A 21,651-nucleotide genomic window follows, 5' to 3' on the forward strand; every position below is an offset into this window, starting at 1 on the left:
TCTTTCTTCCGCTCCGTCTTTTTCCTGGTAGTGAACAAAGAATGTTGCCCTCCTGGACCTCTGTGCAGAGAAAGCAGAGCGTCTGTCACACTGGGTTCCGCCCAGCCCCAGCCCTGATCCTCCTAAGGCTGCTCCCAAGGCCCCCGCGGCCTCTGTGCTGAGGAGGCGCTGGGCTCGGGCCACGGAGCGAGCAGCTGGCTGCGGGCCGGGCCCGCCCGGTGCGGTCCTCGCCGGCCCGCTGTGGTCCCAGCCTGACCCCTCCATCTGGAGGAGGCGGCATCCAGAGCTGCGCCAGAGCTGGATTCCCTGGCGCTGGCTCAGCCGAGTCACCCAGCAGCCTGGGGCTCACCTCTAGCCCAGAACACTTGGACAAGGCCAGGCCTTCCAGGGTCCCCAACACGTCCCCTCACCTGTGTGTCCTGGCATCTGGGGAGAGGCTGTTGCTGGCTAAACGTGGAGTGGGTTTCTGCCCTGAGCTGGCGGCTGTCCTGCCTCACACGCCAAAGCCAAGGCTGGAAACCCGCAGCTGTCAGGCCGAGGGAGCAGCCCGTGCCGATGCCTTGAGTCAGAGATAAATAGGTAACCTAACAGTGTCCAACCTTTGCCTTCCTCCTCTGATGGTGAAGTGGAATCAACAACAGATCAGACCGGGCTGGGGTAAAACTGGTCTCCCTCTGAAAACAAGCAGTTGCTGCTTTGTTTCATTTGTTTTATAAGTGCCTCCTCTGAAGGCAGGAATTAGAGACAAGCCCCAGCTTGGGGAGCTGATTTTCCCTCCTCCCCAGGATCCCCCACACGGGAAGCATCCAGCCACGGTCAAAGGGCCACTGTGACTTAGCAGCCTCGGGATGTGGCATTGTTGGAGCCCGGGCCCCTCTTCCACAACCTGATAGAGTTGCCACAGTTCGAGAATGTCATTTGTATTTCTATCAAGCCACATATCAGCTAAAAACCCACCCCTCCCCGCCTTGGAAAACCCTTGCCTGGGAAGATTACAAGCCTTTGGCCACAATAGACAAGGCTCCGGCCCTTACTGTGTGAGCCCATGTGTGGCTCCTTGGGTGTCACAGCTCTGGCAATTATTTTTATGTTGCTGCTGAAGCAGCCTTGTGGGGAATGGTAATGTATTGGTGCCCATTTGTCAAGGACGATCCAGAGGCCCCAGTGGGATGGGGTGGTTAACAGAGGCGAGAAAAGACCTGTGTCCTGGTGGGAGGGAGGCGTGTGCAGGGCAGGCAGGCGGTGGTGTGCAGCTTCCCGGGAAAGAAAGCTGGTGCTCCGCGTGAATGGGAGCAAGAGCCCGTTGCCTGGATACAAGTCGTGTGACTGTTGGCAATGCTCTGGGAGGACCCGAGCAGGCATTTAAAACAAACAAAGCAGGATGAGAACCCCAGATTGCAGACAGGTCTGGCGACCCGTGCCCATCTGACACCAGACGTTTCCCTTTTGCTCTTGGCGGGAAGTCGGTGCCCAGCGACTACCAGCTGACTGCTCCTCGGCCCCTCTTCACCTGGGTCGCCAGTTTCCTGAAGCCTCGTCCCACTTGCTCGTGGGCGGGTCTCTTCCCCCCTCCCCTCACTGGGGCTCAGGACTCTGAAATAAGGCTCTGGGAGGCGGCACTGGTGACGGGGGTGGATGAAGTGGAGGAACCTGGCTGGGCCTGGACTCCTGGGACCCACCTGCTTCAGAATCCCCTTTGGTGGCATCTTCCCTCGTCCTGGTCGTGCCCTGGGCCTTTAAGACACAAGCCCAAGGATGAAGCAGATGGTTCTGAAGAAGCAAAGTCCTGCACTCTTACCACGTTTGCCTCCCAGGCCTCGATGCCCCAGCCCTGCCCAGCCCTGGCCTCGGTGTTTCCTTTCCCTTCACTCAGGGTCACCTAGCCCGGCTCAGCCCAGCCTTGCGGCTTCCCCTAGTGCTGGGAGTAGCCATTTGGGCTGATTTTTCACTACTCTGTTTGATACACACTTCCTTTCCCCCGACCCTGGGGCTCCTGGCTGAGCCACCTGAGAGCCAATTCTGGTTGGACACACGTGACCTCTCCCTCCAAGTAGGTGTGAAAGGTCTTGACTGACTGGGGTGGGGGTGAGGTAGGTTTTTTTTTTTTACATTAAAAAAAAAATGTTACTGAGATATAATAATAACACGAATTTCACCTTTTTTTTTTTTTCTTGCCGGCGAGGTCTGTGGGATCTTAGTTCCCAGACCAGGGATTGAACCCGGGCCCCCAGCAGTGGAAGTGCGGAGTCCTAAACACTGGACCGCCAGGGAATTCCCGAATTTCACCATTTTAATGTGTATAGTTCAGTGGCTTTTAGTACATTCACGATGTTGTGCAAACATCATCACTATTTCTAGAATATTTGCATCACCCCAGAAAGAAGCCCCATACCCACTAGCACTCACTCACCATCTCCACCCCACTCCCATCCCCTGGCAAACGCTAGACTACTTTCTGGCTCTATAGATTTACCTATTCTGGGCATATCGTATAAATGGAATCATACAGTATATAGTCTTTTGTGTCTGGCTTCTTTCACTTAGCATAATGTTTTCAGGGTTCACCCATGTTGTAGCATTATCAGTGCTTCGTTCCTTTTTATGACTGAATACTCTTCCACTGTACAGATAGACCATATTTTGTTTATCCATTCATCAGTTGATGGACATTAGTGTTGTTTCCACTTTGGGGCTATTGTGAGTAGTGCTGCTATAAACACTGTACAAGTTTTCGTGTGAACATGTTCTCAATGCTCTTGGGTATATTATATACCCAGGTATGGTAGGGGGAGGGGCTTTAGATTTATGGAAGAAGGGAATGCAAGGGAAGGGAGGGAGAAGAGAAAAAAGAAAAGGAAAGAAAGAAGTGATGGGCCTGGAACTGTGCTTAGGAGCCAGATGACTCAAGGAGTCTAGACTGCCTTGCTAAGAAGTTTGGATCGATTCTTGTGCCTTGGGGAATCTTTGAAGGCTTCTGAGTAGTGGAAGGACTGCATCCAATCTGTGTCTTAGGAAAGGGCTGGCAGTGCCGCAAAGGGCAAAGTGAAGCTGGGAGAGGCGGGAGACGGGAGACACTTTCAGAGCCATCAGAGGACAGAGTCCCCCCAGCAGTCTCTCTCTGTTCCTATGGAAACAGTACCCCAGTTTCCCTGTGGAGGAACTGCCTGTCCTCCCCCCACCTCCCTTGCCTAAACCAAACCGCACGTTGCATTTCTCTGGCTTCAGTGATTGGCCAGGGATAGGCACAACCTAAGACATGCCAAACACAATGATTCTAAGGCTTCTGCTGGAGGTGGGAGAAAAGACACACCATAAGGGTGGAGCTGCTGCAGCCATCTTGCCACCATGAGGGGAAATGCCTCCTGAGTATGGATCAAACCAGAGGACAGAGAGCCAGAAGCTGGGGAGAGAGGTCAGCACCAGGCTACGATGTCCGAGCTCTGGCGAAGTGAGCCTCCTGCCCCCAAACCTAAAGCACAAATACCAACCCCCCTTCGCAACAATGTGCGTGAACCTAGAGAATATTATGCTTAGTGAAATAAGTCAGAGAAAAACAAATACTCTATGTTAGCACCTATATGTGGAATCTAAACAATAAAACGTATATAACAAAACAGAAACAGACTCAGATACTGAGAACAAACTAGTGCTTACCAGTGGGAGGAGGAAGGGGGAGAAGCAAGATAGGGGTATGGGATTAAGAGATAAAAACTACTATATATAAAATAGATAAGCAACAAGGATATAGTGTGCAGCAAAGGGAAATATAGCCATTGTTTTGTAATAACTTTAAATGGAGTATAATCTATAAAAGTACTGAATGACTATGTTGTACACTTGAAACTAATATTGTAAATCAACTATACTTCAATTTAGAAAATAAAATAAAAAGAGAAACAACAAATACCACCACCACCACCACCATCTGGTTTTTTTTGTTTGTTTGTTTTGGGGGTTTTTTTGTTTGTTTGTTTTGGCCATGCTGCGCAGCTTTCAGGATCTTAGTTCCCTGACCAGGGATTTAACCTGGGCCACAGCGGTGAAAGCGCCAAGTCCTAAGCCCTAACCACTGGACCACAAGGGAATTCCCCCCCCACCCCTTTTTTTTCTTAAGTTTAAGTTGAGGAGGAGAAAACACAGCTTGGGTAGGAAGGAAAGGGAATTACCATTTCTGAGGACCAACTGTGCGTACTTTGACATAGAGATCACATCTAACCCTCTGGCAGGCTCCAAGAGGTTCAAGATCACCGGCTGAAGTAAGCAATGGGGCTGGGATTTGAACTCCAATCCCTTGTCTCTCCTCTGTGCCATACTGACCAACTTGGCCACCCAGCAAGGACAGACTTCAGAGGAGTCCCAGGGAGCAACCCAGGTGCCTGGGGGCATGTGGGACGAGGGGGTGCCTGGGTCTGTTGGGGCAGGTTGGGATGAAGGGGGCACCCAGGTGGGCCCAGCCTCCCAGGACATCAGGGATGACAGATCCGGGCTCTGGTGAGGTGTGAGGATTGGAGGGGTTGATCCAGGAGTCGCCTGCGTAGAACTCATTACGCTCAAGAGAACCGGGAGCACTGTAAGTCTGGCCGAGGAGAGGAGAGACCAGAGGGGGAGCTTACGTGCCTGGCCTCAAAGTCCGGAGGTCGCTGGGGTGGGGCTTAATCACCCGCGCTCAGGCATTTGGGCCCCTCTGTCGCTCTGGCCTCATCATTCTAGATCTTCTTTCCCTGAGCGGCCAGGCCTATCTATCTCTGCTCCCTCTGGGTCTGCCCTGGAAATGCCAGGGCCCCATGGGCCTCAGGGCTGGTCTGCTCTGGGACCCACTGGGCCCACGGCCAGCTCCAGACTCCCCACCCAGACCCACTCTCCTTCTCCTGTCAGCACGGAGCCCGCCTAACAGCTGAGAGCCGTGCAGCTGCCAGGGCCCAGGGCCCCTCGGGGGTCTCGGGGACAGCTGCTGGTCCGTGACCCTGCTCCCTGAGAGCCTGGGCATCTGCCCCGAGCCTGGCGGGGCCCCGCAGAACCCCATCTCTCCTGCTGGCTCCCGTGACTCCCAGATCTTCCCAGGGTCTGAGCATTTCTCACTGAGAAAGAGAACTGAAGGCCTGCAGGGCCGAGTCAGCAGGCCCTACCCCCAGGAGAGGGAAGGAGAGGGAAGGCGAAGAGCAGGGCGGGCAGAGGCAGTCCCGTAGCAGCCCCTTCTGGCTTCTCTGCTCCAGGAGCTGGAGGAGCCCTAGGCCAGTGTCTGGAAGGCTCAGCCATGCCTGACTCCTGGGGGGCTGCTCCCAAGGCCCACTTTCCCTTGAGATCTGGAGTCCTCTTCAAATGTTCTTCTTCTTAGCTTAACTTCCAAAATATACAAATAGCTCAAACAACTCGATAACAAAGAAACAAACAACCCAATCAAGAAATGGGCAGAAGACCTAAATAGACATTTCTCCAAAGAAGACATACAGGTGGCCAACAGGTACATGAAAAGCTGCTCCACATCGCTAATTATTAGAGTAATGCAAATCAAAACTACAATAAGGTATCACCTCACACCGGTCAGAATGGCCATCATTAAAAAGTCTACAAATAACAAATGCTGGAGAGGGTGTGGAAAAAAGGAAACCCTTGTACACTGTTGGTGGGAATGTAAGTTGGTGCAGCCACTATGGAGAACAGTATGGAGGTTACTAAAAATAGAACTACCATATGACCCAGCAATCCCACTCCTGGGCATATATCTGGACAAAACTATAATTCAAAAAGATACATGCACCCCTATGTTCATAGCAGCACTATTTACAATAGCCAAGATATGGAAACAACCTAAATGTCCATCGACAGATGAATGGATGAAGAAGATGTGGTACATATATATATATATATATATATATATATATATATATATATATATATGATGGAATACTACTCAGCCATAAAAAAGAATGAAATAATGCCATTTGCAGCAACATGGATGGACCTAGAGATTATCACACTAACCGAAGTAAGTCAGACAGAGAAAGATAAATACCATATGATATCACTTATATGTGGAATCTAAAACATGACGCAAATGAACTTATCTACGAAACAGAAACAGACTCACAGACATAGAGAATAGACTTGTGGTTGCCAAGGGGAAGGGGGGTGGGGGAGGGATGGATTGGGAGTTTGAGATTAGCAGATGCAAACCATTATATATATATATGTATAATTGAATTGCTTTGCTGTACACCAGAAACTAACACAACATTGTAAATTAACTATACTTCAGTAAAATAAATTAAAAACAAAATAAATGAACAAAGAAACCCCAAATGTTCTGACCTTAGAATATTTCCAATCACAGTGGTTTACCTCTGGGGATGGGTGTTGGAGAACCAGGGGTCAGGAGCAGGAGGGCTCAGAGAATTATTTGTCGTGTCCATTCTCACATCCTGTTTGACATCTTTTGCCATGTGCATGGATTATTTTAAAAGAAAGAAAAAATTATGTGTGTGTGTGTGTGTGTATACACACAACTCTCTTGCCCCTCTGCTCCGCAATGCCTGCTCCCTGAGGGCAGGGACCCTGTCCCGTCCCTGTAGAGTGCCTGGCGCACAGTAGGCCCAAAAAGATACCTGCCGAAGGGATACCTTGTCATGAAACGTCCACCTGGACCCCAGCCCATCAGTTCCCACGCCTGTTCCCACGCCTGCTCCTGTTCGCAGACACTTGCAGTGGTGCCGGCTCTGTGTGGGGATCTCTTCTCAGCATCGGGATGCAGACGTGTACCACCAAATGGACAGAATCCCTGCTCCACCTAGAGGGGGCGCCAGGGAAGCACCGAGAGCCACTGTGCCTCAAACAGAGGTAGCCCACTCCAGGGTCTTTTTTTTTTTTTTTTGGCTGCATTGGGTCTTTGTTGCTGCGTGCGGGTTTTCTCTAGTTGCGGCAAGCGGGGGTTTCTCTTGTTGCGGAGCACGGGCTCTAGGCGCACGGGCTTCAGTAGTTGCAGCACGTGGGCTCAGTAGTTGTGGCGTCCGGGCTTAGTTGCTCCGCGGCATGTGGGATCTTCCCAGACCAGGGCTGGAACCCTTGTCCCCTGCACTGGCAGGCAGATTCTTAATCACTGCACCACCAGGGAAGTCTCAACTCCAGGCTCTTTTACTTCCTAAACCCTCATCTCCTATTTGCCCTCTGTTTGCTACCCACGGTACCCTGCCCTTCATTCATTCACTTGTTCATTCATTCACATTCATTGGCATCCACTCTGGGGAGGCAACAGTGGTTACAGCCCATTGGGGATGGACATGAGTCAGATGATGATGGCTCAGAGAGGACCGTGGTCTGGAGTTTCTCCGAGGGAACTCGACATCGATTGGGGTCCGGAATGCTTCCCCGAGGGGAGATACCATGGCTGAGACCTGCAGGAATCGCAGGAGGCGGCTGGGGAAGGGAGGAGCCGTGTAAGGAGCCCGCCCTGGAGGCTGGGTGTGCTCAAGGCCAGAGAAGAGGGAGCCGAGAGGTGGCTTGAGGCTGGAAGCCAGCAGGGTCCCTGCCCAGGGTTTGTGGCCACTGAAGCGTGTGAGCAGGGGCGTGTGGCCATCAGGTTGGTGTTTTGCATCAGTCACGATGTGGGGTGGAGAGTGGGCAGGGCCCCTGCTGGGATCCTCCATCTCCCTTGGTGGCCCCACTGTCCTCCCTTTCCTCCCCGCCCCCTCTCATCACCCAAGTCACCACGCTGGACCGGCCTGACCCCGGTCCTTCCTCCCTGGCCCCTGTGGCCCATCTGTCACCAAATTCCAGTCTTTCAACCTCATTATCTCCAGCGCTGTCTTTCACACCACAGCTCAGAGCCAAGTTCCGTCTCTCTCCTGAGCCATCCGCCCCCAAAGTGGCACCTGCCTCCAATCAGGCCTCCCTCCACGTTCCCTTCTCTGAATCGACCCTCTTAAGCATAATTCTCTAATTCCTTTTCCGGTTCACGGAAAAGGAAATAGAAATGGCCCTGAAGCCTATGAAAAATGGCCAAAGTCACTTATAAGAGAAACACAGATTAAAACCACACTGAGGCTCCTTTGTCTTTAGTTAGTGTTTACCTACCAGAGTGACAAAAATCAAAAAGGCTGAGAACCAGTTGCCAGTGAGGCTGAGGAGAAATGGGCCCTGTGGTCCCTATGGGGGCCTGGACCTGGCACACCCCCTCAGAAAGGCAAGTGGACAGAGCTGACCAAATGACAACAGTGAGTGTCCTGTGACCCCCAAGTCCCTATGAACTTATTCTTCAGCTGTACTCACACGAGTGTGAAACAGCATCTGTGCAAGATGACACATGGCAGCACTGCTTGTCACAGGAAAGGGCTGGGGACAACCTAAACGTCTGTCAACTGAGGCCAGGGGTGTGGCTGATGGGCTGAAAGGCCCTTGTCCGGAACAGAGGGAGTGGAGAGGTGGCTTGAGGCTGGAGAGGTCATAATTTGCATAAATTATGGTACACCCCGTGTGAAATACTATGCAGCTGTGAGAAAATGAAACTGACGATATACTCTATGAACTGACATGACATGGTCATAAATATAATGTCAACTGAAGAAAGGAAGATGCCGGACAATGTGAATCTTCCCATGGCTCCTGCAGAGTCACCCCCATCGCCCCCAGCAATGGGGCCTGTACTCCCCCCCGCCCCCGCTCTCACCAAGATCTGCTGTACTTTGGGGCTCTACTTGTCTAAATATTGCCATTTGTGTAAAAAAGATGGGCGGGGCTTTGCTTGCATTGCAAAGAGTATCTCTAGAAGTGTTTACAAGAAACTGATAACGCTGGTTGTGGAGAGGAGAACTGGTGCCTGGGGAACAGGGGTAAGAGGGAGACATTTTGCTTCTTGTGGTTTCTTCTTTTATATTTTTATTTATTTATTTATTTATTTACTTGGCTGCTTCGGGTCTTTAGTTGCAGCACGCGGGATCTTGGGCCTGCTGTGATTTCCAAATTGTGAACCACACGAAAGCATTACCATGTCAAAAAGATAATTTAAATGAAAAAAATGCAATTCTGGTCATGTCGCACTTCTGCACAGATCCTTGATTCCCTCCCACAGCATTCGGCAGCTATTGTGAGCTACTGTCTGCTTTTAATTATTCTTTAATGGGCAAGTGACAGAAACCCAATTCCAACAGGACTAAACAAAAATCGTAAGTTGTTGGTTCGTATAATGGATGTCTGCTTCAGGCATGGCTGGATCCAGAAGCACAAGCAATGTTATTGAGAATCATTCTCTTGGCTCTGCTTTTCTCTGTGCTGGCTTATTCTCGGACAAGCTCTTCCGTGAGTTGACAGCCCTGAGTTGACATCTTGGCATCTGTCACCCTAATAGTCACCGCAAGTTCCCAGGCTGAAGCCCACTGCTGACATATGCCCATCCCTAAACCATCCCTATGACTCAGATTGGGTAGGCCGGGGCCTCAGACCCACTTTTAGAGCTTGGAGGCAAGGTCAATCATACTGCAGACTCTGGAAAATTGAGGGGTGGTCAGCAGAATAAGAGGAATGGGAGCTGGGCAAGGAAAATGGTGCTCACCCACTACCCTCTTGGTCTTTCCCCCTCTCCTATGCCATGGTCTGCTGGACATATCTTGTTTCCCGCTCACACCATGCATCGACTTGCACTCCTTCTGGCCTTTGCCTTTGCCTCTGCCTGCTCCCCCTGAAATATCCTTTCCTTTCTCTGCCTGGCAAATTCCTACTCATCCATTAATACCCTGCTCAAATATCACCTCCTCTTGAAGGCTTCCTAACTCTTCCATCTGTTTCCCCACCTCTAACAGAACAAATCCTTCCTACCGCTGTTCTTTTTGGTTCTTCACTCAATCCATAGTCGCTCACTGAGCCTCATCTATGCTGCCTGGGATAGAAAGAGGTAAATCAGAACTGGCCTCTGCTTTCAAGGACCTCCATTATGGCACAGAATGTGCTGTTTTAGAATTGGTTATTTGTTTTACTCAGGGTATCTGTTCCCTGAGGGCTGGGCCCAGCCTTGACCATCTGTGTCTTCTCCAGTCAGCACAGCTCTAGGCACAAGGTAGATGCAAATGAGTTTTCAAAATGAATAATGACAAGGTGCCTTGAAGGGGTGGGAAGTGTTGAAAACAATCCCTGCTAACTCTGTGCTCCCCAGGCCAAAAGACAGCCATGTGGCTTGGATGCTCCCAGAGGCCTCTGGGAGGAAGTGCCTCAGTCCCTGCTAGGACAGGGCTGTCACCACCCTGGAAACCCCCATGGCCCTGGGCCTGGGGCCAAAAATCCAGACCCAAAGGAAAGTCCCCCAGTAAGGCCCTGCCACCCAACTCCCAAGGAGGGGTCCAAGGCAGAGGCAGAAGCTGGGGGTAGCTTCGAAGGGACTCTCATCTCGAATCCCAGCCTCTGCCGGGTCAGAGTTTTATGAAGGCGGGTGAAAAGCGAGGAGGGCAGGGCTGGAGTTGGCAGGAGCCCAGGGGAGGAAGGAAACAAGAAACAATCAAGGAAAAATCCAACCCAGGCCTGGGGTTGGCTCAGGCCACGGAGCCCTGCAGGCTGAGCTCAGGCTGCGGTGGAGGAGGCTTCCTAGGGGTGGACGGAGCTCCTGCCCTGCTCCCTGTCTCCCTGTGGCAGGGGATCGGGGTGGCGGGGGCTGAGGCCCTTCCAGAGACCTTGTCTCCTCGCACTGCCCCCAAGAGTATCACCATCCTTCCCTTGTGACTCCCTGCTCTCAGACCTGTCCCCAGACTCCTGGTCCCCCTCATCCCACCTGCCTCCCTAGGTCCCCGGGTGGGCGGGGCCGAGGAGAGCTGGCTCCGGCCTGGGAGTCCTACCCCTCCGGCTCAGTTCCTCCGTTCTTCCCAGCTAACCTCGGAGAAGGGGGCCTCGGACTCTATCCCCCAGGGCCTTTGGGGGCTGGGGCTGCTGACGTGGGCGATTTTCAGGAAGAAGAGGCTGGGCGGGGAAGGAAGGGCTGAGTCAGTCCCTGTGTGGTGATTATAGGTCCTGTGTGTGTGGGGGGGGGGGACAGCTGTGGGACTGGGGGTCAGGGGCGTGGTGACTGGGCCTATCTCAGGATCAAGGCGAGGCTCCAGGCTGAGAAGAAGGAATTTGAATACCGCATTCGGGGCTTTTTTTTTTTTTTTTTTAATTTTTTGGCTGCGCCGCACAGCATGTGCGATCTTAGTTCCCCCACCAGGATCGAACCCATGCTCCCTGCATTGCAGGCACAGAGTCTTAGCCACTGGACCGCCAGGGAAGCCCCTTGGGGCATTGCTCCACCCAGGCTTCCTTGCCTCTAACCTGTCCTGAAGGTCCCTCAGGGTCCTACCCCCTCAGACACCAGGGTGTCCAGGAGTCCTTCCAGCAAGAATAGTCCAGGCCCTGGCTGAGGCAGCAGACCCTGGACATGGGGTCAGGCTGGGCAGGGGGCACTTGGCCTGAGTGTCTACTGGGTCAGAAATGCAGGACACCCTGGCCCTCCCATGGCTCGGGATCCCAGCCTCACCGCCCATACTTGGGCCTTTACACACTGCCTGAGAAGTTGCATAAAAAAGCAATTTTAGTCAATGAAATCCTGTTTTATAAATGTTCAGTAATTGCAGGGCTGCCATGGTAACACTGGGAGTATCTGCAAAGATCCCGTCCATTCAGTAGAGCTGAGAGCCGCCAGCAGCCGGCTCTCCAGGGATTCCTCAGGCCCCAGCCAAGTGACATGACCGCATCTGTGAATGGGGAGAATGAACAGCCTACCTGAGTGCTTGTAAAGCACAGAACCCAGTGCCAGGCACAAAGCGGGCCTTGGATGTGGGCTCTGTGGGGGCCAGATCTCTGGCTGGTGGCAGGAGAGTCTGAGCAGCTCGGGGAGCCGGCGCTGGGTGGAAGCACGTCACATCCAGGTGGGCTTAAAACGGTCCCCAGAGCGCAGTTCCTGTGGCTTTGGGGCCTGGTTGGGAGGATGGCTAGTCGCTGAGGGAGGGGTCCGGGGGTTGGGTCAGGCTTGGGGGCCAAATCTGCTGCTCTCTATCCATCCCCCAATGCTCCCCAACTGCACACACACACACACACACACACACACACACACACACACACACACCAGAACCTCTCCAAAGTGCTCTGGAGTTGGTTCCTGGCTTTGAGTGACCTTGCATGAGGGTCTTTGCCTCTGCAAGCTTTCATCCCTGTAACTTTGTTCTGCCACCAGCCCTGAATGGAGCTCCTGACCTTCCCCGAGCCCCTTCCTCCAATGGAGGACACTCAGCTGATGGGCGGGGCTGCGCCTCAGCCTCACTCTTGCAGGCTCAGAGGAGTCATTATTAGAGTCATCTATGCATCATTAGACTCATTCCAGGTCAGGTGGCAAGGCCAGTCGCCACCCCCCAAAGCTCCTGTTATAATGTTTCCATGAAACTCCTGCCTACGGGGACTGTGTGTTCCCATCAACAATACACGCGCAAGTCCCTTATCTTGCTTGGGACTCATGTAACTCCCATTTTACAGGCAAGAAGGCTCAGAAAGGGACTGTCCTTTCTTCGTCTGTGGCCACAGAGCAAGTCAGCAGCACAGCCAGCTCAGAACCTGGGTCTGTGGCTCAGAAGCAGTGCTCAGGGCCTGGCACATCTGGCTGTCCCCCTGCCTGGCTGTGTGTGGGAAGGAAGGTGGGGTGGGGGGTGACAATGGCTGGGTGAGAAGACTGAGTGGGGACGAGGGCCCAGAGCCAGCATGTCTTGCCACTTTCAGGCTAAGTAGATCACTGTCAGGGCCCGAGCTTCAGTTTCCATTTCTGTAAAGGGGGATAGTGATGCTAGTTCTGCCCACCTTGCTGGGCTCTCAGAGGATTTGAGGAGCTCAGGGGCAAGAGGCACTTGGTAAGGGGCACAGGCAAGCCTGGGTGGGTGGACGCTTGGCAGAGCCTGGGTGGCAGGAAAGGAGAGAGGTACAATACTTATCCACACACACGACAATTTGGCCCAGGGCCCCATTCCTCCACTGTCCAGGCCTCAGTTTTCCTCTGAGCCACCAGGCCAGTCCTGGCAGAATCCACCTGACTGATGCTCCCTGGGGAGTTAAAGGAGGGGCCAGGAAGGTTCAAGTTTAAAACCTGAAACTTCCCTGTATTAGTTTTCTATTGCTGCTGTAACAAATCATCACAAACTTGGGGGCTTAAAACAACACAAATTTATTAACTTACTGTTCTGTTGGTTTGAAGTCCAACATGGGTCTAAAATCAAGCGGTCAGCTGGGCCGTGTTCCTTCTGGAGGTTCTGGGGGAGAATCTGTTTCCTTGACTTTTCCAGCTTCTAGAGGCCGCCCACATGCCTTTGTTTGTGGCCCCTTCCTCCATCTTCAAAAGCAGCAACACAGCATTTCTGTGTTATCACATCTCTTTCTCTGACTCTCCTGTCTCCCTCTTCCACTTTTAAGGACCATCGTGATTACATTGGGCCCACCCAGATAATTCAGGATAATCTCTCTATTTTAAAGTCAGTTGATTAGTAACTGTAATTCCATTGGCAACCTTAATTATTCTTTGCTATGTAACAAAATATATTCACAGGTTCCAGAGACTAGGACATGGACATCTTTAGGAAGGGGCCATTTGCCTACTCCACTCCCTTTCTCCCCATCCTTCCCTCCCTTCTGACTTGGCTGATCCCCGCCTCCACCCCCAGCAACCTTCCCTCCTTCAGGATGCCTTCCTGACCCCCTCTCCCTAAGAGTCCCTCCCACATTTACAGTATGGAAGCTTTCATCATCCTGGTCACATTGTACCGTCACAGCTGTCACCCTCCAGAAAGCGAGGTCCCCTCACCTCATTACCATCCACCCTTCCTTTGCCCCACTCTTCTTAGCACTTGCTCCCTCAGAAAGGTATCACAGTCTACTTGGGGACTTGGGTTTCCTCCATTTCCCTTCATTGGACAGTAGGTCCCAGTCCGGAGGGGGCTGCATCCCCAGCGACAAGAACAGCGCCTGGCACCTATACCTGCACAATTAGCTGCTGAATCACTGAAAGGAGCAAGGGCAGAGTTCCCTTCAGTCTATCTCCAGCTCCTGTGCAGGGCCTGCCCTTCAGTAAATGTTTCTCGTACTGAATGAATGAAAGAATGAATGAACCAACCAACCAGCCAATCAACGGATGTTGGAATGAGTCTAAGTACGGGTCCCACCCCAGCCCCGGAAGCCACTTAGCCTGACAGCAAATACGGGCATGGCCCGGCCACTCCGCCCGCACACACCCTCAATGCCCTCTTTTCTAAGGGGTGGCAAACTCCTGAAAGCTCTCGGAAGTCTGTAATATTTTAACATAGGCGCCTCTAAGGCCTCATTCATTTCCTTAGTAGTCACTGAATACACTTGTGCGGGCGCCTCCCCGGACCCGGCCTTCCTAGAACCGAGAGTTTTGGTTCCGACGGGCACAGCCGGAGTCCGCGGAGTCCAGCCCGGGCACCCGACGCCGCCTGGCCCGCAGCCGCCCGAGCTTGGACTGGACCTCCGGGCCCGCGCGGCTGCGGGACCCCCGAGCTGCGCCTCCAAAGGGTGAGCCCAGGCGGGCCAGGGAGTAGGGCGAGGCTGTGGGCGGGGCCTAGTTGGGGCGGCCCCGGCATTGGCTCCGCGGGCAGGGGGCGGGGCTTTAGGGGCCACTGTCAGCACTGTAAGTTCACAGCCCAGGTCTGTCCCATCGCCGCGCGGTCCAGCAGCTCCTGAGCTTTCGCCGCCCGCCGGTCAGTCGCTTGAACGCGCTCAAGGTGAGTTCAGGCCGGGACTCTACGGCCCGACCGCGGCTCCTAGGGAGGCCCACCCTTGAGGCGCCCCATCCCAGCTCGCGCCCCGGCCCCCGACTCACCTCCACGTAAATCCTTTCCCGGGTGCCTCGGGCTGCACCATGCTTCCCGCCCGCGCCTTGGTCCCGGCGGCCACGCCCGCGTCCCCCTCGGCCTGCGGGGCGCCGCGCATCCTGAACCTGAACTCCCGGTCCAGCCCTGCACACTGCGCCAGAGCCCTCGCCCCACCCCCGGGACCCGGGAGTGCCCTCCCGCCGCCATCCCCGCCCGGGCTCAGGGTCGTATTTTTAGTCGATGGTGAGGTGTCCTCCTATCTTTAGCCGTGGCCGCGAGTGTCCTGAAACGGATTCGGACTGCGCTGGGCTGCACTCGGGCAGAGGGCTGGGAGGGGTCGGCGCCGGAACCCGAGCTGGGGCTGAGGAGCCGGACCCACGGGAGCCAGGGGCGGGGGCTGCACGCCAAAGCTCTGGCCCTGCGCCGAGCGGACACTCGGACATCGCCCAGGCCGGAAAGCACGGGGGAGGCTCCTCCCTGAGTTTGGATACCCGGGCAGGGTCCCGGATCTCTCCCTTTTCCCCCCTTTGTCGGGTTGTGAGACCAGAACCCCCCAAGAGAAGAAGATCCCGTAGACAATCCTCACCTGGTACGTCAACGTCCGGCTCCCTGGGGGACGCCCGCCTGGAGCAGGAGACGCGCTGGAGACCCGGGTGCGCGCCGGGAACCCTCCGGGACGAGGGGCAGTAGAGGGAGAGCGCGCGCCACCTAGTGGCCGCGGAGCCGAGCGCCGCTCCGCACAGCGACGCTGGGAGACCCCGCTGCCAGCGAGGGGGACTCTACGCAGGCAGGCTAAGTCCTGGCCGGCAGGCGGAGGCGGAGCCCTCCGCTCGGGGGCTGTTCATTTTTGGTCTTGTTTGGAGCACTGTCCCCGGAGAACCAAAATGCTTGAGGAAGGCCCTACAGCTATTTGCTGAATAAATATCGGGGCTGACAGTGACCCGCTAACCCTGTCTTTGTACATCGGCGCTCTCTCTCACTTGCAGTATGGCAGTAGGGTCTCCAGTAGCCCCCTGGTAATGGCTTTATTGTCATCCCATTTCATAGATGAGGAAGGTGAGGCCCAGATAGGAAAGGTGTCTTCCCAAGGTTTGAGTGAGTTCCAGGTAGAGATGGGTTCAAGGTCAGAGGCCTGCTTTTTGAACACTCCTGGTGGAGAGTGGCCTAGTATTCCTTGTGACAGGAGGGGTTCTGTGTCCAGGAAGTCATTTTCTCTAAAGGAGGCCCTGGGCTCCTGCCAGAGCAAGCCCACAGAGCTGGGATGTCTCCCATCTGCTCCTCCCAAAGCTGCAGGAAGCCCCCTGTCCCAGGCCCCCAGAGCCTTGTCCTGATGGAGAGCTCATTCTCATATGTCTGGACACTTGCAAATTGAGAGAGGGGGCCAGCCAAGAGGTAGGACTTAAATGGAGGAGGCCTGGGGACCCGGTGGCCCCAGCCCAGGTGGGAGCCTGTTTCTCTCCTGCTCCCCAAGCAGTTCACAGAGGTTGACACGGCCCACTGCATCGGAGCCACTGGGACCCAGCTACGTAGTAGTGCCCACTCTTCCTCTTACTAGCTGGGTGACCTCAGCAAAGTTGCTTAACGTCTCTCAGTTTCAGCTTCTGCCTCTGTAAAGGCCAGTAATGACACCCACCGTGCTGTGCCTGGGACGTTAAAATGGAAGCCATGCAAGGGTAGCTGGAGCCTGGGGTCTTGTAGTTGCCAAATCTGAATACTTGGGGCTTGACGGTTGCAATTCCCAGCTCTCCCCTGGTGATTGAGGCTGGCCCAACCCTTCCCCCCAGCCTCAGTTCTCCCCACATCTGGAATTGGGTGGGTACATCTGGCTCAGAGCAAGAGAGCTGTCAGGGACGCCGGATTTGTTGTGGAAACATTCAGGCTGTCTTGGCGCCCCTGAATGATGGGAGGGAACTGGCCCAAGTTCTGGGCAAATCCCATCAGTTAGCCCCCCTCTCCGTGAGTGAAAAAGAAGGAAAAGCTACCCCAGGACTTCTCCTGCCAAGGGGACAGATAGGATGCGTGTCAGCATGCCCCCAGGCCTGGCATGGTGGCCACAGATAAATGTTTGTTAGATAAAGGAGTGATGGGAGTCCAAGACTTCAGAGCACTCACTGCCTCCCTCTCCTTCCCTCCAGCTCCTTCCAAGCTTAGCTGGAATTCTGCCACCGGAGAGTCATTCCTTTGTTTCCTATTAAGCTGCAGGTGCTCTGGGAGGGGCAAGATGTCCGGTCTCTGTGGCTCAGCTCGACTGACCCAGGGTGTCCGGTCCTGGGGTGGGGTTTCCTGAGTAAGGGCCTGGGCTGGGGGGTGTGTAGCTGGGACTCAGCCTCTCCTGCATCCTCTTTCCTCCTTCCTGCTCCCTCCTGCCAGCCCCCTCACTCTTCCCCCTGCCCCGCCTGGCCCGGGATGAAGAATGGGGCAGAGGAACTGGCAGAGGCCTCCCTGCTGCTGCTCGGCGCTTCCCCAGTGATTTCCCACCTGCTCAGCCCCTGTTGGCCTGGGGAGAGTGGGCTCATCTAGTTACCCGCTGGGTGACCTTGAACAAGTTTCTTTGCCCTCCGTGCTCTGATTCTACACATCAGGCCAATCCCCCGCCGTGGGAACTAGAGGAAGTGCTTGCTCCGCTTCCTTCTTCCGTCAAACCTGCGTGACACCCCTCCAGAGTGTATTTATTTTTTCCACATTAAAAATATCTTTATTTTTTCTGACTACATGAATAGTACGTGCTCATAAATAATACATGCTTTTTATTAAGAATTTGAGCTTATAAAAGTATGAACAAGAGAGGGAAGTCACCTGAAATTCTACCACCTTGAGAGAACCACCATCAACATTTTGGTGACCATCCTTTCATATTTGGCTTACATATATCGTTTCTTAGTAATGGGCCCCAGATATTAATTTTTTCTGAGGACAACTTTCCTCCCATGTCACAAACCCCACACCCCATCCCTGCCCCCTACCCCAGTCTAGGTAGCCCATATGACAACCTAGTGCCAGCCTTCTATATTCTTCTCTGTTCCTATATCGAATATAATCCTGTGCAGACCTGTATATGTAGGTACACATACATGCATGTTCAGGGAGTGGGGAGGAGAGCTGGTCAATGTTTTCAAAAAATGGAATCTTCTAGACTACGTTTTTTCATTTTGCTTCTCTCTCTCTGCAATGCGTTATGGGAATCCCTCCAAAATGTCCGATAGCTCTAATTTTATTTATTTATTTATTTGGTCGCTCCGCATGGCTTGTGGGATCTTAGTTCCCCGACCAGAGACTGAACCCCGGCCACGGCAGTGAAAGCGCCGAGTCCTAACCACTGAACTGCCAGGGAATTCCCTGATAGCTCTAATTTTAAAACGGGAATGATAGGAGGGTGGTTGTGATGATTAAATGAGATGTGTTTGCAAAGAACTCAACGAAATTCCAGGCACAGAGCCGAGCTGCCACCCCCCAAATATTTGTATCCCCCACTCCATTTTCCCCTTAGGCGCTGGGGCAGAAACTACATTAGGCTTAGGCCCTGCCCATAAGGAACTCCTAACGGAGAGGAGGAGAAAAGGGAAGCTCTGAGCAGGTGACCTCACTTCCAGGTAGGATGTGATTGGGCCAAATGGGAGGTGTCGGTCGTTATGCACTGTTGGCTGAACTCCTGCTGTGCCAGGCCTGGGAGGGCGAGACAGAGGTTACAAGATCTCCATCCTCCGTCAAGTCGGGAGCTGAGACAAATCTGTGAGACCCCCAGACAATCCGGCACTGGTCATGTCTTGGGCACAGTTGAGTGCAGACCACAGTGATGAGCAGAGCTGGGGACTCGGGGCAAGAGACCAGAGCCAGGGCTTTGTATGTGGCTTCAGTCCTGTCGCTTAGGTTCCCCACTCATGGAGGCAGGGGCTTGGCACTGCTGATCCAGGCCTTGAGGTGCAACAAGTCCATGAGTGAACACAGGCTTCGGCCAGGAGGGCTCCCCACAGGAGTGCAGCCCCACGTGGACTCCCAGGGCTGATGAAAGAGACCCAGAAACGAGACAGATGCCTCTGCCTTTGTCCTTCTGTCCCTGACTTGTACCCTTGACGTTTCAGCTCCTCCGGCCTGGACCAGAGAGAAGCTGGCGAGGACGAGCCCAGAGAGCATCACTGCCTCCGAGCTCTGCGCCTTCCTGCTTCCAGTTTTCAGACGAGTTTTCAACCCTCTTGGGAGAAAGTGATTTTTGTTATCTCGATCCTCTGACTTCACTGATCGTTTATCTTTCTTTTCCAAATTCCTTGGGCCAACTTTGGTCACACCACACGCACTCGGCAAGTGTTTGGTGTCTGGAAACCTCCCTCTGGGTGTTTCTTGAGGGTGGTGAGAGGAGGCAGCGGAGGCCGTGGTCCTGCAAGCAGACTGTCCCGGCCTGGGTGGTGAGGTCGCGATGTCCACCAAGGTGCCCATCTATCTGAAGCGCGGCAGCCGCAAAGGCAAGAAGGAGAAGCTGCGGGACCTGCTGTCCTCAGACATGATCAGCCCACCACTGGGGGACTTCCGCCACACCATTCACATCGGCAGTGGTGGCGGCAGTGACATGTTTGGTGACATCTCCTTCCTGCAAGGCAAGTTCCACCTCCTGCCGGGGACGGCGGTCGAGGAGGCCGAGGAGGATGGTGGCTTTGAGCTGCCCTTCCAGTTCATGCGCACAGCCACCTTGTGTGGGCGGGAGCTCCCCGACGGGCCGTCCCCTCTGCTCAAGAACGCCATCTCCCTCCCTGTCATCGGTGGGCCCCAGGCACTCACCTTGCCCGCCGCCCAGGCCCCACCCAAACCCCCTCGCCTGCACCTGGAGACCCCTCAGCCTTCCCCACAGCCCTCCCCGCAGGAAGCAGGGAGTGTGGACATCTGGCGGATTCCAGAGGCTGCCTCGGCCCACAGTGGGCTGACCCCCGAGTCTGGGGCTGAGGAGCCCTTCCTGTCCCACGCCAGCTCCCTGCTCTCCCTGCACGTAGACCTGGGGCCTTCCATCCTGGACGACGTTCTCCAGATCATGGACCAGGACCTGGGCCACCTGCAGATCCCCACATAGGACCCAAGAATGGCCAGGCTGGGGTGAATGCCAGAGGCAGTTGGTGGACACGGTCCTGATCTAGAAGTCGGGGTCCCAAGGTTCCACCTGCGTGGTTGCTGGCCAGTGATTTCTCACTTTGAGCCTTTGTCTCCTTCCCTCCCACCCTCTTCCCGTGGACAGAGTGGCCTCTTTGCTTTCCCCTAAGCCCCATGAGGGTATGTGTAGATGTCAGCCCAAAGTGCCCTGTGCATCTTGGGCCACCCAGACCCCCACTGCCAACTGCTCCTCAGATCCCTGGCCTAAGGCTCTGCTGAAATGGACTCTGCTTTTCACCTCCCTCTGCCTCAGCCCCATCAACGCCCTGCTGGGGGGCGGAGGGTGAGGGAAGACGTGGGGCACAGCCAGCTGGATCTTTGGCTCCGTGTCCTTAACTGGGAATATGGCATCAGTGACCGATGTCCCTCCGCCCCACCCCTCCCACATGACCGGGGGATCCTGGTTGCAATAAAACTTGCTGCTGCTGGTACTTGCGCTCGCCGTACCCTGCCCCTAGGCTCCTCTTGAAGTCAGGCCAGGCTCTGGGAGCTGTGGGCTGACCCTGGGGGAGACCCCAGCCCCAGAGGGCCTTGAACAGGGCGGGGCCTGCCTTCTGGAAGATTGTACCTCATTCCTAGCCCATAGTGAGAATGAAGCAGGAATGAACCAAGTGCCAATTGGGGATATTCCGACATGAATTCGGGTGTTTGACAAGAGGCGGCCAAGCACCGGAGTAGGCCAGGAGCTGGCCCTGGGGGCTGGGGTTTGTCACGGAGGCCCAAGAGCCAAGGAATAACCACAGGCCTGGTGCAGTGGGACCAACAGCTTCTCGGGCGTCAGAGGACTGAGGGAGCACACAGGAGGGCGGGCTGGGCCTGGGGCTGGGAGGGATCGGCCTTGCTCATCAGCAGACCCATCTCATCAGCGCTGTTTATTGAGCATCTGCAGTGCATCAGACATGCTCCAAGTGCTGGGGCCCCAGACGGATGCAACCTCTGCTCTCCCTGAGCTCACAGTCTAGTGGGGGGAAGGATATCAAATCTGTAAGCAAGTAAATTTCCAACAGTGTTGAACACTATGAAGAAAACACCAAGATCGGTAATGTCTGGGGCAAGGGTGAGGTGGTGTCGTGATTCTGAGCCAAACCTGAGGGCTGACGGACTTATGCTCATGCATAAGCAAAGGCACTGAGGCACCCGAGTGAATGACAGAGAGGGTCCGACACGTGGCAAAAAGAGCAAAGGTCTCTGAGTCCAGCCTAGCCTTGTGAGGCTCAGTTTCCCCATCTCTAAAATGCAGTCAGTGATACCTACCTAACAACCTTACAGGGTTGTTAAGCAAATCAGGGATAACGTTTATTAGCTTGCACATGGAAGGTATTCAAACATGGTTACGGTGTGAGACATAAAGGAACCCGGGGCTCGGGAAAGGCAGGACTGTGAAGCTGGAAAACTGGGTCGGAGTCGGCTTAGAACAGTTCTGCTTGCAAGGCTGAAGCTGAGGCCATGGGAGCTGCTGAAAGAGTTTAAGCAGGAGAGACGTGGGGTCAGACCCAGGTTTTAGAAGGGTCACCAGTCAGGCCGAGTGGGAGACGGACCAAAGATCAAAGAGGAAGAAGCCGTTGCAGGAAGAGGGCTGGCTCCGCGTGGGGACAGTGGGGACCGAGAGGAGGGGAAGGTGCTGGGGTGGGGCTTGGTGTCTGACTGGTACAGACCGTGTGGGCAGCTGGAGGCCAATGCCGGCCTCAGTGATCCCGTCTTC

The 21,651-nt window shown here is 54.4% G+C and overlaps 1 protein-coding gene and 1 long non-coding RNA gene across 5 annotated transcripts; one reads left to right on the forward strand and one right to left on the reverse strand.

Annotated features, from left to right (window-relative positions):
- Window positions 1–11,267: 11,267 nt before the first annotated feature.
- On the reverse strand, window positions 11,268–15,491 carry LOC133099756 (uncharacterized). Of its 3 annotated transcripts, XR_009702368.1 has the most exons (5): window positions 15,403–15,491; window positions 14,825–14,916; window positions 13,169–13,321; window positions 12,935–13,035; window positions 11,268–11,702 (listed from the first exon to the last, which is right to left on the reverse strand). It is a non-coding gene; the product is annotated as an uncharacterized LOC133099756 (long non-coding RNA). The 3 variants fall into 3 exon arrangements; XR_009702369.1 differs by lacking the exon at window positions 14,825–14,916 and having other exon boundaries at window positions 15,403–15,484; XR_009702367.1 differs by lacking the exon at window positions 15,403–15,491 and having other exon boundaries at window positions 14,825–14,978.
- CDC42EP2 (CDC42 effector protein 2) lies at window positions 14,653–20,380 on the forward strand. 2 transcript variants are annotated; one of them, XM_061203631.1, is made up of 3 exons: window positions 14,655–14,726; window positions 18,304–18,406; window positions 18,896–20,380. In XM_061203631.1, exon 3 carries the CDS (start codon window positions 19,228–19,230, stop codon window positions 19,870–19,872), a length of 645 nt encoding a protein of 214 aa, XP_061059614.1. In that variant the 5' UTR covers window positions 14,655–14,726; window positions 18,304–18,406; window positions 18,896–19,227; the 3' UTR covers window positions 19,873–20,380. The 2 variants fall into 2 exon arrangements, with proteins under 2 accessions (XP_061059613.1, XP_061059614.1); XM_061203630.1 differs by lacking the exon at window positions 18,304–18,406 and having other exon boundaries at window positions 14,653–14,726.
- The last annotated feature ends 1,271 nt before the right edge of the window (window positions 20,381–21,651 follow it).

Source organism: Eubalaena glacialis, chromosome 10 (genome assembly GCF_028564815.1).
Source record: "Eubalaena glacialis isolate mEubGla1 chromosome 10, mEubGla1.1.hap2.+ XY, whole genome shotgun sequence".
In the NCBI taxonomy this organism is placed as follows: domain Eukaryota; kingdom Metazoa; phylum Chordata; class Mammalia; order Artiodactyla; family Balaenidae; genus Eubalaena; species Eubalaena glacialis.

Excerpts from the sequence above, each read along its gene's own strand:
- CDC42EP2 (XM_061203630.1), top strand. The coding sequence starts at position 19,228 with ATGTCCACCAAGGTGCCCATCTATCTGAAGCGCGGCAGCCGCAAAGGC.